The sequence below is a fragment of the Heterocephalus glaber genome, unplaced genomic scaffold (assembly GCF_053883595.1).
Source record: "Heterocephalus glaber isolate CG9 unplaced genomic scaffold, H.glaber_assembly_v1.0 deba00000676, whole genome shotgun sequence".
Lineage (NCBI taxonomy): Eukaryota > Metazoa > Chordata > Mammalia > Rodentia > Bathyergidae > Heterocephalus > Heterocephalus glaber.
In genome coordinates, this window is record NW_028258156.1 from 13,241,590 (window position 1) to 13,257,521 (window position 15,932).

Consider the following 15,932-nt stretch of genomic DNA (forward strand, 5'->3'; position numbering starts at 1 on the left):
AGGAGTTAGTGGGATGACACCATCAAACTTTCAGACCAACACATAAATTCCAGTTGCTTAAAGGAAACTAAAGAGCTGTCCCGAGAGCTTCAAGAGCTTCAAGAGCTTCACTGCTGTTTTTTGGGGGGATCAGTCATGTTATAAACAGCAACAAAGAGATGAAGAAAAAAATCTGAACGAAATAGACTTAAATTTACCTTTCAGAATATTTAGTTCTCACCCTCCCAGTGCACATGGGGACCTGAGGGCTCTGAGGAGTCCCAGGGGCTGCTTACCCATGGCGCCTGGGCTTGGGCCAGGCTGGGCTGAAAGACAGGACATAGGCTTTTCATCAGGGTCCAGCATGGTGCAGAGAATGTGTGTGGGTTAAAAGACCCTCGTTCCACCTTGGCCTGAGCATTGAAGGATATTCTAGTTTAAATTTGATTTGAAAAAGTTCTTTTCATTTTTCTGATTCTACCTCACTATGCCTTCAGACTGCAGTAAGTTTCTGGAATAATTTTTGATGGTTCTATGGAACCCAGTCTCTCAGGGTACAATATCCTAAGAATTATTCCATCCTTAGTTATCTTCAAAGGCATATATTTTAAGTAAATTAGATTAAGGACATATTTAAACAGGCAATAAATTGCAAAGGTCATTTTGTTTACTTAAAACACTTTCTTTTATCCAGTCTTTGGAAATAAAAGCTGCCCAGTTGCTTTTGTGATGGCCCATTTCCATTGCTCTACCCTTTTTCAAGCTAGCGTGGTTCTTTATAGGGAATATTATTTTAAAATAGTAACAAATAGACCCTGTCTAAAGTGAAACACCTTTTAAAATAAGTACAAAGATTCAACCCAGTATACAACTCTCCTTTTCACTAGCTGGCATCTAACATAGCTGCATTTGTGTCTAGGTTCAGTGGCTGCTATAGCAATAACAATGTGTTTGTTTTCAAAAGGGACTTGGGAATTATGTTGATGCCCAGAAAATAAAGGTTATCTAGGAGAAAAACAGAATCCTGGGGGGGTGGGGGGAGAATGGCAGCAGATCTGAGCCTGAGTAGAAAGAAGACAGGTATACACAGAGTAATCTTGTCTTTGATTATTAAGACAATTTTCAAGCTCAGAATTGTTGATTTAGCAATTTAAATGCTGCAATGGGATTTGGGACTAGAGTTATAGCTTAGTGGTAGACTATTTGTTTAGCATGCATGAGACCCTGGGTTTGACCTATAGCACCAATAAAAAAAGATATAAAAAATAAGAATTCAAAATGCTACTGTGTGAACTTTTTTTAAGGTAGCAGTTCTTTGAGAAGATTCATATAGTTTTGATGGCAGAAGCAATATATTCTCTTTGATATTTAATAAGGATTTCTTTTATATTACTTCATAATTCTGCAGAGATGAAAGGAAGAAAACCAGTACAAATAGTCCTTGTGTGCAGCTAGGTATATACTTCAGTAAACTCAGTAATGCTTGTAAATATTTGCCTTATATTATAAAATAAATAAGGTCTAGTATCTCAAGACAAAAAGAAATCATTAATCTGAATTCTATTTGAGATTTTTTTTTAAAAAAAATTCTCACTTATAAGAATTTATACTGTGATTATAAATGCCTTACATAAAAATATTGACCAACTTTAAATTGTTTCAGTTAACAGAAGTATAAGAGATAATTAATGAGTCTTCTCTGCCACAAAATGATTTTTGGTATGTTTTTGTTGGGGAAATATAATCAGAATCCTTATTAGTGAATTTGTTGATTACTTATTTATTTCGAGTTTCTTAAATCATTATGTGGTAGATTTTTAGAAAGATTTCATGTGTAAATCTAACAGTGTCAATAATAAGTGAGAATCCTCTTAATTTTTGATGGACAGCCATTCTATGTTACATTTCCAAGTAGGAGTCCAGGGATGGGTTTTACTTCAGCTAACAGATCTTTCTTTGTGCCTAAAGAGAAGAATGTAATTCATGTAGTCCCCTACCCATTTCCTGATATTTGCAGTCCCGGGCAGGTACTTAGCTGTAACCCAGCACGAAGGTTAGGGAGTACTGACTGCCCCGAGTGTACTGTTGTGCCCATGTCACACACGTTTATAATACTTTCATGGCATGAGGGACTTCTGTGACAGTCCTGTGAAGACCAACTTCAAGTAATCTACCCTATCCCAAAGCCAGTAAAAAAATCCTCATTACACTAAATTCAAGCTTAACCTGTGCATTCATAGGACATGTGGGACTTGCACTGTGTGAGATTTGGTAACTGTCTACTATTTCCCTTTCTAAGACTATTCATGGTTTCTTGTTGACCTATACTCACCATTACTATAGGTCACTGGAAGCATCTTCAAGAAAATTTCCACAGAGAAAGGTAGTTAACTGGAAAGTAAAACACATTTTATTTCTAGACTTCTTTTTGTAAAAAAATCTCATTTTCTTATAATTATTAAGAATTAATGAGAATAGTAGTTCACTTAGCCATGAAATTAGAGAGCTTAATAATGTCAATGAAAAGGTGCTCGGTATTTAATTCATATGTAAAGGCTGTGCACACATGCCACAGTTTTCTTTAGTACAGACAATAAAGCCTTGTAGCAAGCACCCTATTTAGATGGATCACATTTAACTTTGATAGCAAGAAATTTCTTGAATCAGGGTTCATCTGTATTAGTTTCATAACTTTGATCCAGTGGAAGTGTCTTCTAATTTGAATTAGAACAATAAGTATATGGTAATCTCTTGAAATCAACTAAACCAACTACCTAATTTGTACATGTAAAAGTCTCTAATGCAAAACGTAAGTTTACTGGACTTTCTTTTAGATTGTGCTGCTTGTAAATGAGAATCCTCTGCTGGCAGAAGAAGCTGCCCTGAATAAATGCTACAAGGTGATGGATCTGATTTGTGAGAAATGTATGAAACAAAGAGACATGAATGAAGTCTTGGCTCTGAAAATGCATTATATTAGCTGTATCTTTCAGAAATGCATCAACTTCTTAAAAGACGGAGAGAATAAACTGGATGCCCTGATCAAAAGGTACTGCTTTTACTGTGTCAAGTACACAGTACACTAAAGTGGACAATATTTTATTATATTATGCCTAGTTATGGATTTAAAAATAAAGCATTGTAGCAGCAGTTGATGTTGTTGGGATCACATGTAGTGTGCAAGAATCAAGGGACAACATTATACTTAGATGGAGTTGTTACTCAGTTTGTACTTTCTGTAATGATTTTGAGTTGTTATCACTGATTTATGCAGGAGGAATCTTGAGGTTTGGAGAGGTTAACTAGCATGTGTAAGATCACAAAGCTGGAAAGTGGCCACAGGCCAGAAAGGAGATTAAGTGTGCCATGATGCAGGTTGCTGTTCGGATTCATAAAACCATTAATGGAGCTCTCTTATGGTACCTGGGAGAGTTGTATGTAAGCCTTGTCCTGTGACCAACAGAAATCAAATTCTCTGTAGCTTACTGAGAAAAAGGAACTAAATTAAAAGGGTGTGGACCCAATGAGACTTTTCATTCTTCCTACACATAACAGAAATGGTAATAAGTAACTAGTTAATCCGATAACAGCATTTAGCCTTTCATGGTGGGGGTCAACCTTTGCCTGTGTATCCCAGGGCCTGGAAACCTGATAAGGCCTAACCTAATGTTCAGTTTGAACAGCATTTTGGATTGAGTCATCATCATTATTTGAAGACTCAATGAAAAAAATCTTAAGTAACAAAAAAGAAACTCCTAAAAGCTGTTGGGTTTAGCTAGGAGGAAGTTCCTAGAGAGTCAACTTCAATTGCTCATTAAAAATATCTTTCAGCTTGTTAAAAGGCCGAGCTTCTGATGGCTTTCCAGTATATCAAGAAAAGATCATTAGAGAAAGTATCAGAAAATTTCCTTACTGTGAAGCCACGCTCCTCCAGCAGCTGGTACGAAGCATTGCTCCTGTTGAAATTGTAAGGCTCCTCTTAAGTTAACTCTATCAGTGAAACTTAATTACCGTACATTGTGTTGTTACAGACAAGTTCTCTTTGAGTTTTGTATTCAGAAAATATTTCGGAAGAAAGTGGGGATAGAATTACCTGCTGAGCCTGTTTCTTCCTGTCCATTGCTCCTCTCTTGAGCCTCTTACATTTTTGTAGCTCTCACCTTAGTAAACAGTATTTCCCTATGTAGGAAGTAGCAAAATATGAGTGATTTGTCAACTACAAATGTGGTTTGACTACACATATCAAACTCCAACTGTCAATTAAATAGATAAGGGTCTATATATTCAACATATACCCAAACACACAAAAGTAGACGGATCAGGTCTGGCATAATGTTTCAGACTGGATTAGGGATCATTACATTTTCCCATCTTTTCACCCAGGATTCCTTTGCCATGTAGGTTTTCATAGTCTAGCTTGTGACAACGTGGTTGCAGGCACTTGACGACCTAGGCTCATCTGCCCATTCCGTGCAGGCAAGAACAAAGGGGTCTCTACCTAGAAAATAAAAGCTCTTGCAGACCTGCTCTGTTCTGTGTCAGCTGACCACTCTCAGCCACACGGGACCTGGTAAAATGAGTGTTTTTGGCTTATTTATTCACTGCTGCTCTGAAAGAAATTATGCTTCTGTTAGTGAGGAAGTGGGGTGGCTATTAGAGAAGCAGCTAGCAGGGCCTGCTCTGGCGTTTTCCAGCACTCACAAGTGGTAGCTCATGTGCCACCTTCGTGGGAGAAAACAGAAGAACTAAAAATAGCAGCCTGGAGTTCTCAGAAACAGTCAAAGCAGGTCATTGTAGGGGTGAGCAATTCATCTTAGCTCCATATGATAGAATAATGGTAAAGTTTATAGGGTGTGATGATTAATGTTTATCTTAGTGATCAAGTCATCGAGACAAGGCTTATAATAAAGTTAAGATAGTATGTGATAAGGTTTAGAAAGACTTCTCTTTAAAAAATTCTGTTCATTAAGAGTTATACATTGTACTCTCTGGAGAACACCTTGAGTGCTTGTAGTTGAGTATCCGGGTTGGCCCCTGTTTGCTGCCTAGAAGTTTTTGTGCACTATAGGTTTTTAGGCCTCTGAAGTATGCTGCTTTTTGCGTAACACAAAGTTCTCAGGCCCACCTGCTGTGAGGGTCTGCTCTGCTGCTTCCTGAGGGTACTGATGCCTTCACCTAGGTGTGCAGGTTTTGATTGTCTCTGTCTGGTGTGGGACTCTAGCTTCGGACTGTCTCAAAGCTCAACAGGAAGTGTGATAAAGGATGAGTTCAAGAAAAATACTGCATTGTAGTGGAATATGCTGTTCAAGATGTTTTGCTTTATCCGCTGACAGCATACATTTGGAGTTTTAGGAGAGTGGCTCATTTTCCTGATTTCACAGCATACACTGAATAAAGCATTCTGTTTGTTTCCAGACTGAGTATCTTTCCGTGAGAAGGAGCTGTGACATTGAAACATTCTGACGGTATAACAAGAAAGTTCTTATCACACAACAGGGACAAAGAGGATTCTGTGTGGATACTTGTTTGTACCACTGCTAAGGAAGCGAGAGTTCACACGAACATTGTGGTCCTACAAAATATCCTTTAGTTTCAGCTTCAGGGCTGGGGTGTAGCTAAGTGGTTGAGTACTTGCTTAGCACAAGGGAGGCCTTGGCTTCTCTCCCCAACACTGAAGAAAATATCAGTGCGTTGCATGACTCTCCCACAAACACCCCGTATTGGGAAAGATTTTAAACATGTCTCAGGCAATTCTGTGAAAAATGTTTGAATATGAGAATATAATTGTTGTGCTATCTGTTGGATGTATCATATTCTATTGATTGATTGGCCAGACTCCTGTCTGATCCAGTGTACTACTTTTGAAGCAATAAATCAGATTTATGAGCATTTAATGTAATATGAAGTACCAGTAATTCTCAAACATTTAATATGTCTTGGAATTGCCTGAGAATGTTGGTAACTGTGCAATCTGATCTACTCCCTTAAATATTCCACTTTAAAAGGTATGGGCTGAAGGGTTGGATTTGAGTTTTTAGCAAGTTCTCTGAGCACAACTGCTGTAGACCTTCATTCCTGATGAAATGATTGTAACCTCTGCTATCTGTCTTCACTGCACCTCACTTTCTTCATCAGTGCATTATAGTCAGTCTAAAAAAGAGTCCCTAAGCACTTTCATATGAAAAGTTAACATTATTGTCACTATCACATGTATTCAGGAGCCTGAGAATTTTAAAATGAATTTTACTTCTTGTATCTTTTGAGTTTTTTCTTTGACTACTTTGGGTTTATAGAATAGTGTAGAACACTGTTCCCACATGATATTTTCTATTATCTACAGTTGGTAAGATAATAAAATAAGCATTCTTAGGAAAAAGGTAAAACTAAGCATTCTTAGGAAAAAGAAGCAAAGACAAATGAAAATGAAAATTTGAAAAGTGGCAAAATTTTGTTTGTGAATGAATGTGTAAATTTGAAAAACTTGGTACAAAGAACTGTTAAGAGTAGGTAAGGAAAATAGATATTCCATAAGTATTTTTGCTTACTCTAGATTAAATAGTACTTTAAATAGCACTGCCTCAGGCAGCTATATATTTTCCCTTATAACTTTCTTCATAAAAATTTTATAAATCCTCTTTAGTAACTTACTCTCATTTCAAAGGCCATATAATAATAGTTTTCACATTGTTGGCTTTTCTTAATATTTTGATGCAATTTAAATGTTTTTGTTTTTTTTTTAATTTGTTTTTTGGTACCAGGGATCAAACTCGGGACCTTACACTTGCAAGGCAGGCGCTGGAACCACTAAGCTAAATCCCCGGCCCTTTGATGCAATTTAAATGTGTGTTAAAATTTCAGTGATAAAGGTGATAATTTAACTATTTGAATTGTAGACCAATATCTAATAAATAATTTTAAATATATGGTTTTTAAAACACTTAAATTGCACCAAACTTCTACAAATTGTTAGTAAAATCCTTTTGATATGCTGTATAATTGTCCCACAACTACATGAATATTGTCTTGATGTCAATTCTCAGATTATTTTACTGTTTTTAGACAACATTATGTACACTGGATGACATCTCTGTAGTCTTCCATGGTGATTTCAGAGGGGTTTTTTTCTCGTCTTCTCGCCCACTCTAGGGTTCAGATCCCACTGCATTCTCTGTACTGACCCAGGCCATCACTGGGCAGGTGGGGTTTGTGGATGTTGAATTTTGTACCACCTGTGGAGAAAAGGGAGCAAGTAAAAGATGTTCAGTATGCAAAATGGTAAGAATGGAGTTCGTTTTTCACTGACACCTGGTTAAGATTGCATGCAAGCTGACAATCGAGTAGTGATATTCTGTAAACATAAAGTGGATATTAGATTTTTAAATAAATTGTAATACATGAAAGTATTGCATCTAATACTAAAAAAGTAACTTAAAAGAACAGTAGAATAAATGTAGTTCTGTGATTCTGCCAGACTCTCAGTGAATTAGTCACTTTCCTATTGCTGGGACAAAATACCCAACACCCACAACTTAAAGGAGGGGAGGTTTATTTTGCCTCACAGTTACTGTGTATTCAGTCCATGGCTGGCAGCTCCAAGGCAGAAATGACATGGCAGAATGGCATGGCAGAGGAAAGCTGTTCATCATGTGGCCCAGGAAGAAGAGGGGGGAGGAGCCAGGGCCAAGAATACGCACATTCAAGTCATGCCCCCAGTGACACACCTCTAACTAGGCCCCACCTTCTAACAGCACATTCAGTTACTAAACTTAGCAGTAGATGAATCCACTGCTGAGTGTGATGCCCCATGATCCAGTCACCTTCCACATATGAGATGTTGGGTGGGGGGGATTTTACATCTAAGCCATAGAACCCAGTTTATGTCTACAAGAAGAAATGGTATTTGATAAATATGAGAAAACAACGGAGATTAGAGAGCAAAAGTACTGCAACTGGGCTGGATAGGAAAATGTAGTTTAGGACAATTCATAGGTATACAGTCAGTTCTTTTGATGTTGAATTTAGTTAACTACAGTCTCATCAGCTCTGCCTTTTAAGACTATAACTTTGAATGGCACTAAACTCTATTTCTGAGAGAATACACTGCCCTCTCTGCCAGAATTATTTTTATAAAAGGCATATATGATTGTGTTCATCTTCTCATGTCCAGATACTGCACACATGCCTGTATCTGTACATGCACTTAATTCCACAGGTAGCATTAATCTCCTATTGATTTTAAGGTTGAAATTCTTCAACATGTTGAATGTAACCCATCTCAGTCTGCCATAATGTACTTTTGCAGCATTATCCCTTTTCATTTCTCACTTCTCTGGACCTCAGTTTCCTCCTGTGGGAAATTGGGCTGGAGTTGTGAGAACTAAATGAGAACATCTTTGTTGGTTAACTACTGCTGCATGTGGAAACACTGTCAGACCTGTGCTGAAAATAGTCTCTTACTCTTTCACCATTTGTGCTTGGCTGGCCTCAGCTCAGGCAGTGGGGCAGCTGAGTGTGTTCTCATGACAGTGGCAGAGGTACAAATCAGCAGCTAGAAACGCACAGGGGAACTTGAGGCCTCGCTATGAAACCACCCATGCCATCTCGTCCTGTTGGTATCACAAGTCAGGTGGCCAAATCCAAAGTCAGGTCTCTTCAGTGCAAAACACTGAATTCACATGGCAAATGTGAACACATCAATGAGTGAAGACTTAGAGCCAGTAATAAAACCTGTAACCTAGCCCAGGTCTTGGCATGTGTTTAAGGAGTTTTATTCCCATCTCTTTACCACATCCACTTGCAAAAATATAAACTCATTTATTATAAAAACTTATTGTTCTTCTTGTACATATCATTCACTTTTCTATTCCTATGTTTTGTTTAAGATGTTCCCTCTATCTAGAATGCTTTGTTCCCATTTCTCTGCCTATTCTGACTCCCTCAGCTAAAGTGAGTCACTGTTTCCTCGCATTTGCCCATTGCTCCTAAATCCTATCCATAGTATGCTAACATTTGTACTCATAATCAGCCACACTGTTAGCTAGGTGCAGTAGTGCCTTCCTGTAATCCCAACTAATTGGGAGGCTTCCAAGTTCAAGACCAGCCTGTGTAACTTAGTGAGACTCTGTCTTATAATAAAACATAAAAAGGGCTAAAGATATGGCTCAGTGGTAGAGGACTTGCCTAGCATACATGAGTCCCTGGGTTCAATTCCCAGTGCTGCAAAGCAAATAAATAAGGCATGTTGTCAGACATCTGCCTCCCTCCATTCTATCCCATCCTAGTCTTTCTTCACGTTTGTTTCCTAGAGGACAGCTCTGTCTTCCTTGTCATCCTACTGATCCAATTCCGGTACCTAAGAGAGTCTAAGGCATTTCTTAGAGTCCTTGGTAGACTGTTTTGTTATATATCTATTACTGATTTGAAGTATAAGCTAAAACTTGAAAATCCAAATCAGTATACAACCATACATCATGGTTTATAAATAATGGAAATCTTTTTTTTCCTTAAATTCTTCTATTGGTACATTTTAGGTATACAGTACGTTTACATTTATCATTGGGAACTTGTACCTGTACATGATGCATCTTGGTTCTTATTTTTTCCCCCCATTTCCTGTCCTCCCTTCACCCTCTTCACTCCCTTCCCCATTTACATAGACTTTGTTTCCATTTTTTCCTTTTCTCATAATTTTTCCTTTCCCTTTTTTCTTTTCCCTTCCCCTTTCACTTCCCCTACCCCTTTGGACCTTTTCTTCCTATTTCAAATTATCAATTATTCATTTTAATCATTTTAATCCTGATTTACACTTTCAGTTTCTCACATCAGAGAAACTATTCGATATTTACACATGTGTGTCCTATTTATGTCACTTGAGAGTGTGGCTCAATATTCATCCAATAATGGAAATCTTAATATTTTTATAACATTATTCTTGGCTTACTCTCAGAGTTGGCAAATTTGCAACTAAAGCTCTTGAAATGAAAATAAACTTATGATTACTTTCAGGTAATATATTGTGATCAAACTTGCCAAAAAACACACTGGTTTGCACATAAGAAAATCTGTAAGAATCTGAAGGATGTTTATGAGAAGCAACAGTTGGAGGCTGCCAAAGAAAAGACTCAAGAGGAGAATGGTATGTATATAGTTCTACCCACTTAGGATGGGGAGAAGGCAACCAGAGATCCAGCTAGAGCTTGTACGTCCTTTTGCCCTGGAGGGATAGATGATATTAACACTGAGCACATAGGAACTGAATATTTTCTGGAGACCAAGAAAGCACTGGGGTGACCAACATAAGGATGAAAAAAAGAATAGAACTGTCAAAATGGGAACTCCCAGCGACATACCACACAATATCCTAAACATTACAAACACCGTTCATTTCCTTTCTTCAAAATGTAGGGCAGACTCTACTACAGATGGCATTTTGTAGGTAATACAGGTAAGGAAACAATACAGGCAGTTACCTACACAAGGACACCAGGCTAATTGAAAGGAGAACTGTATTCAAACACAGATTGTTTTCAAGTCCCGAACAATGGTCTCGATTTAGAGGACTGGCTTTGGACCAAAGGCCTAAGTCCTGAGTTCAGCACTCATTTTTGCTGTTTCACAAGTTGTGAAACTTGGAGCAAGGAATCACACACTTCTCTTCTCATTTTCCCCATTTGCAAAACTGATGATAATCATCCACCTTATGTGATGCAGAATTTAATTAGTTAATACACATGAAACATAAGAGTGTCTGGGACATTGTAAGAATAAAATACCTGCTTTTTTTTCTCTTTATCAGATGTCAAATCAGATGTGAACTCTAATTGTGCTAATGAAGAGCAACCAGAGGCTGAAATGCGTGTCTCCCAAGAGGATTCCAGTCCTAAAGATGCTGTAGAAGGGGAGAAAGAGTCTCCTGGAAGTGAAGCTACGTTGGAAAGTGGACAGGATGCTCCTGCAGGCCCACAGGTGTCTGAGGAGTAGAAGCTCAGCAAGTGCCAGCATGCATGGTCCTCACCCTGGCAGGCACCTGGAGAACGCATGTGACTGTGTCCTCATTGCCTCGAGACACCTGCATGGCACCACGGTGGGGTTGCGCATTTCATAGAATAGAGGCTTTCAAGCAAAGCTCTGTCTACTGTGCCCTGATTTCCTACTGATTTCTGTTCTATAATTGGACAAGTATTTCTAAAGGAAAATGTTTTCTTTCAAAATACAGGAAAAACATTTCTATTCCCTTTCCTAGGCTGATGCCCCAGCAATTGTTCTCAAAGGAAAACAAATCTCCTGAAAGAAAGAAATGCAGACTCCAGGGAACAAAAGGACAAGAAGAAGAGATAGGAAAAAGAAGAGATTTTTCAGGAAAGAAAAATTTTTATGGCCACAGAAATGAGTCCTTAAAAAGTCATAACTTACATGTGAATAAAATGCATATAATAGCATTTATAATAGTGAAGTTCTACTTATTAAGATGTAATGAATTGAAGATAGGGTGTGTATTAAAAAAGATCTTTGCCATAGCTTCAGCTAAGTGTAGTTTTATATAGAAATTGTCCTGAGAAGTCTGAACTTTATGTAGTTCCTGCAGCGAAGTTCCTTGGAGTATTTGTACTTTGAGAAATGTCAGCTCCCATGGAAGGAACTAAGGTATATCATAGCTAGGTCTGTCCCCGCATGTGCACTCTTGAACATTTTTATTAAATACCGGCTATACGTACTATATATACAATTCTTATGAAACTGCGCCATACTCTACCTGAAAGGGTTTTATCATCCTGCAAGCTTTTTATGGGACTCTTCCTATCCAGAAACTGTAATTTATAACTGTCATTTTGAGAATGTCCTGCCTTGTTTTTAGCATATGTGGTATTTAAACAGAGCTTGAGTGTGATGTCTGAAGATTATGCTGTGTTTCAGTGTTTCTTGTATTGATTTTTTTCTTATATTGATTTTTAAATAACTCACCTAATATAAACAACTCATCTTGTTTCGTAATTTGTTGTTAGGAGGTGACACATATAAGAGAATGTAACAAATAAAGGGAAACCGCAAATAATGGCAAAGAAAGTAAATATTATTTTAATATCTACAGTCGCAAGTCAGAATGACTAGCATTTTCACTTGACTTTACTGATCACATTCAGGTATTAGTTGATGTTGCAATCTTGATCTTAAAAGCCACATGGAGGCTAGCAGACTGGCAGGCCATTCTGGGACTTTTTGTTGTCCATAGATGTTAGTGTTTCCATGTTGCTGGTTATTCCATTTCCAGAACTGGAATATATAAGGGAAAAAAGAACTTCCAGAGATCTCACCAAATGTCCCGGATCCTAGGGACCCTAGCCAGCTTACCAGAGCCCAGCACCCTGTGTGGCAGAGAACAGGATGAGCAAAAGGAGAAGCATGCTGGTGACACAGACACGCAAGATCATTACAAACCAGAGAACTCGGGTAAAAAACACGTGTGTGGGAGAAGGAGGCCTGGGAAGACTCTTAATACCTAAAGGTGGACGCTTCTCACTATATAGAAGAGGTACTTTGATGAATAAATTTATTTTGTCATGGGAGTCAGCGTAATGGATTAGTTCAAATGAAGTCACTCATTGAATTCTTCCTCAGGTCACTCTTAATACTGAATTTTCTCACAGGGAGACAGAGTGTGTGAGAAAGAGTATGTATGGGGCTTGGAGAGAGGTGGCTGAGTGTAAGGAAGATAAGAATCAGCAAGACGGAAGAATGTAGCCTGCCCCAAAATGGAAGTCACCAGTCCACATAATGACACGAGCCAATTCTTTAAAAATAAATCTGTATTTCCATGCATATAGCTATGAGTTCTGTTTCTCTGGTAAACCCTAATCCATCAGGTGTTTTGATCAGTTTGATTTACTGTTACACATGATCATACATTAGGTTTACACCACAAATACATCTCGGTTCTGGGGCCCAGAAGTCCAAGATGCGGGTGCCGGAGGATTGGGTTCCTAGTGAGGGACCTCTTCCCAAGTTATTGAGGACCATTGATTGTGTCCTCACATTGAAGGAGATAAACTGGCTCTCTGGGCTCGTAAAAGGGGCTGATCCTATAAGAGAGGACCCTATTCTCATGACCCAGTTACCTCCCACGGATCTCAAGTAGGAATTAGATTTTAATATGTGAATATGGACAGGACCTCAACATTCGGTCCACATAGCAAGTACAGTCCCCAAGGGGCGCAGTTACTTTAGGATATGATATATGTAATAGCTAAAATATATCGAATACTTACTTTAAGAAAGCTACTCTACCTTGCACTTTATATACATTATCTTAATCCTTGAGACTTCTGTGAGGTCACTACTATTATTTAATAAGAGGAAATTGAAGCCACAGTGGTTAACTTTTAGTAACAACTAATAGAGGTAATAAGAGGTAAGCTAGGTTTGTCTGATTCCAGAACCCCAGACTTTAGCCAAACCTTGTATACCTCTGTATATTAGGATTTTGTTTTCTAGGCATGAGACCTTCCATTGGGTCCTGAAATAAATATGCTTTCACTTGAGCCAATATGAGTGCATCTCTGTCATTTAAAGCAAAGAACATAATTTTAAACACCCTCTCAATAAATGGTTTATCTCAAAATATTGAAGAGTTGTAGGTAACTTATGGGTCATATCTTCTAGTTTATTTCCCCTGAAATTATATTTAATATAATGTTTTCCAGTCATAGTCACTCATTCATTATTGAATAAAAACATCCAGTACTGAAGAACGCACTTTAACACAAATCTTTTTCTTCATGCAAGTGGGGCATGTTTCCATTAGTTCTGTAAAATACAGAAGTAAAATTTTTTAGACAGTTTTTCAAATCAGCAAATTTGTCATTCTTTTCAGTGATTGTGGAAGTAAAACAAATCTCCTTCAAAGTTATTAATGAAAATCAATAAGCCTTATTCAGTTTCTGCAACCCAGAAATTGAGGAGCAGCTTAACCTAGTGGTGCTGGTACGGGGTTTCTTTGGCTGGAGAGCACAGGGGAGCTTTCAGACGGCTGCACTCACCTGTCTGAAGTTTAACCAGCAGTTGACACGAAGCCCCCAGAATAAACAGCTCTCTCAATAGGATTGCTTGAGTGTGGTTACTAAATGGCAAAGTTAGGGATCCAGGATGCAGAGGAAGGAATGTTTTGACTTCTTCTATCACCTAATCTTACACTCCACTCAGTCACTGGCTTGATCTCAGGCACCTCACGTAAATGCACAGATCATTGCTTTTTCATTACCCTAACACAGCTTCCTGCCAGGGGCCATACCTGAGGTTTTAGACTGGCTGTGTATGGGGTCCTAAGTGCCACAGGTGAAAGGAGGATACTGATTCTTGGTGTTGATTAACTATGCTTTATGCTTTCTAAGCTTTCCTCTCTTGCCTATTTGGAAGTCAGTCCCACTTTTACAGTGTGTCTGGGCTTTGTGCAAAGTCACTCTTGCCTTGTGTAAGCATTGAACCCAGCCCTGTAGTTCGGACCAGCAAGGAGTTTCAGTTACCTTAAATGTCTGTTTTTCCCTTGGAACCAGGTAATTGCCAAAATCTTATCTAGTTTCCTTTTTCCCCTGGCATCCATGTCTGGGTAGGCCAAGTATAAATCACTAGTCCACACCCAGAACTGACAACTGTCTCCAGAGGCAAGCAAAAACAATAACTACTCTGAGTAAATATAAATTGGAGAATACTATACAGCACTGAGAATGACAGAATTATTGCTATGAGCAAGAACATGGATAAATCTTACAATATTGAGTGAAACAAGCCAGACATAAAATATTCACCTATTCTATGATGCCTTTTACCATTAGACATGATTGCTTTATTGTCTAGAATCATGACAGTGATTGTTTTGGAAGGGCAGTGCCCAGTAACAGGAATGAGCGCTGCTAATGTTCTGTTTCTTGGTCATGAACAGATGACCCTGTCTAGGTTTTGAAAATGTGTAAAGTTGAATGCGTACGATCTGCATACATTTCTATATACATGTTCAATTTCAATGGAAACCTTATAAAGCCTACACTACAGTAATATTTTTATTATTAATGTTTCTATGAATGTTTAAAAGACTCAAACCATAGCAAAATAAGTGCATAATATGCTAAGTCACAGGGAAGTTTAATATACAACCGAACGCCAGGAATGCCAGGGGTTATCTCAGTGTAACTGTGAGCATCTGAGCCGTTTCCGTGCCTTCCTCCTGAAGGTACTTCTCCTCTTGAGTGGGAACTGTGTCCCAGTACATGGAGGTCAGAGTCATCACTGATCTCTTCAAGGACCTTACGAAAACAGCATCTTCTGGGTCATCAAATACAGTTCTGTGAGGGCAGCAGTTATGTCAGAAAAAAATAAGTTGATCAACCTGAATTTTTATTTAAATAAATAAATGCCATATTTTCTGTGTTGTTTGTAGTACAGTGGCACTATCAAATACTTTGTAGACTCTACCGACAAATGACTTTCAGGCTAAGTGACAGTATTTTTATTGTATATAGGGTTTATGTCTAAAATAGAGTATCTGGATATATTTGGGGATCTGCTGTTAATAGCTTTAGTCTTACACTCATGCACATACTTTTGGAAATGACGTTAAATGAGATAATTAAAATACTTTAGCTATTATGCATATTAATTACATTTTATTATAAAGTTATTTATATCATATTTTGTAAATTTACATGATAGTATTTTCAGTAAATCAAAGAAAATGCTGAAAATGCAACAATGAAAATTATTTTTAAATTCATCAATATTCATGATTTTGAAATATCTCCCATAGTTAATGAAGTGTTTGCTTTTGAAATGCAAATTTTAGTGAGTATAAAATATTAATCTACATAATAATTGCTTCCACTGAATATATTTAGAGGAAAAATAAACAAAGTCCCTCACTTGGGACAGCTAATAATTACCGAGTTTCTTTATGCATTAAATCACCT

At 37.9% G+C, this 15,932-nt stretch overlaps 2 protein-coding genes across 6 annotated transcripts in view; one reads left to right on the plus strand and one right to left on the minus strand.

Annotated features, from left to right (window-relative positions):
* The window catches only part of Ankmy2 (ankyrin repeat and MYND domain containing 2), a 36,438-nt gene extending 22,919 nt beyond the window's left edge, over positions 1 to 13,519 (plus strand). For 3 of the 4 annotated variants that reach the window (XM_004839598.4, XM_021254153.2, XM_021254154.2), the window contains 5 exons: positions 2,814 to 3,028; positions 3,811 to 3,946; positions 7,126 to 7,254; positions 9,985 to 10,114; positions 10,775 to 13,519. In XM_004839598.4, coding sequence (XP_004839655.1) covers positions 2,814 to 3,028; positions 3,811 to 3,946; positions 7,126 to 7,254; positions 9,985 to 10,114; positions 10,775 to 10,959 — 795 coding nt within the window. In that variant the 3' untranslated portion in view covers positions 10,960 to 13,519. The remainder of the gene's footprint in view (positions 1 to 2,813; positions 3,029 to 3,810; positions 3,947 to 7,125; positions 7,255 to 9,984; positions 10,115 to 10,774) is intronic. The other variant, XM_087206692.1, reaches the window with a different exon arrangement.
* The window catches only part of Lrrc72 (leucine rich repeat containing 72), a 182,232-nt gene continuing 176,167 nt past the window's right edge, over positions 9,868 to 15,932 (minus strand). For both annotated transcript variants that reach the window (XM_087206695.1, XM_087206694.1), the window contains one exon: positions 9,868 to 15,311. In XM_087206695.1, the coding sequence (XP_087062821.1) occupies positions 15,146 to 15,311 (166 nt within the window). In that variant the 3' untranslated portion in view covers positions 9,868 to 15,145. The remainder of the gene's footprint in view (positions 15,312 to 15,932) is intronic.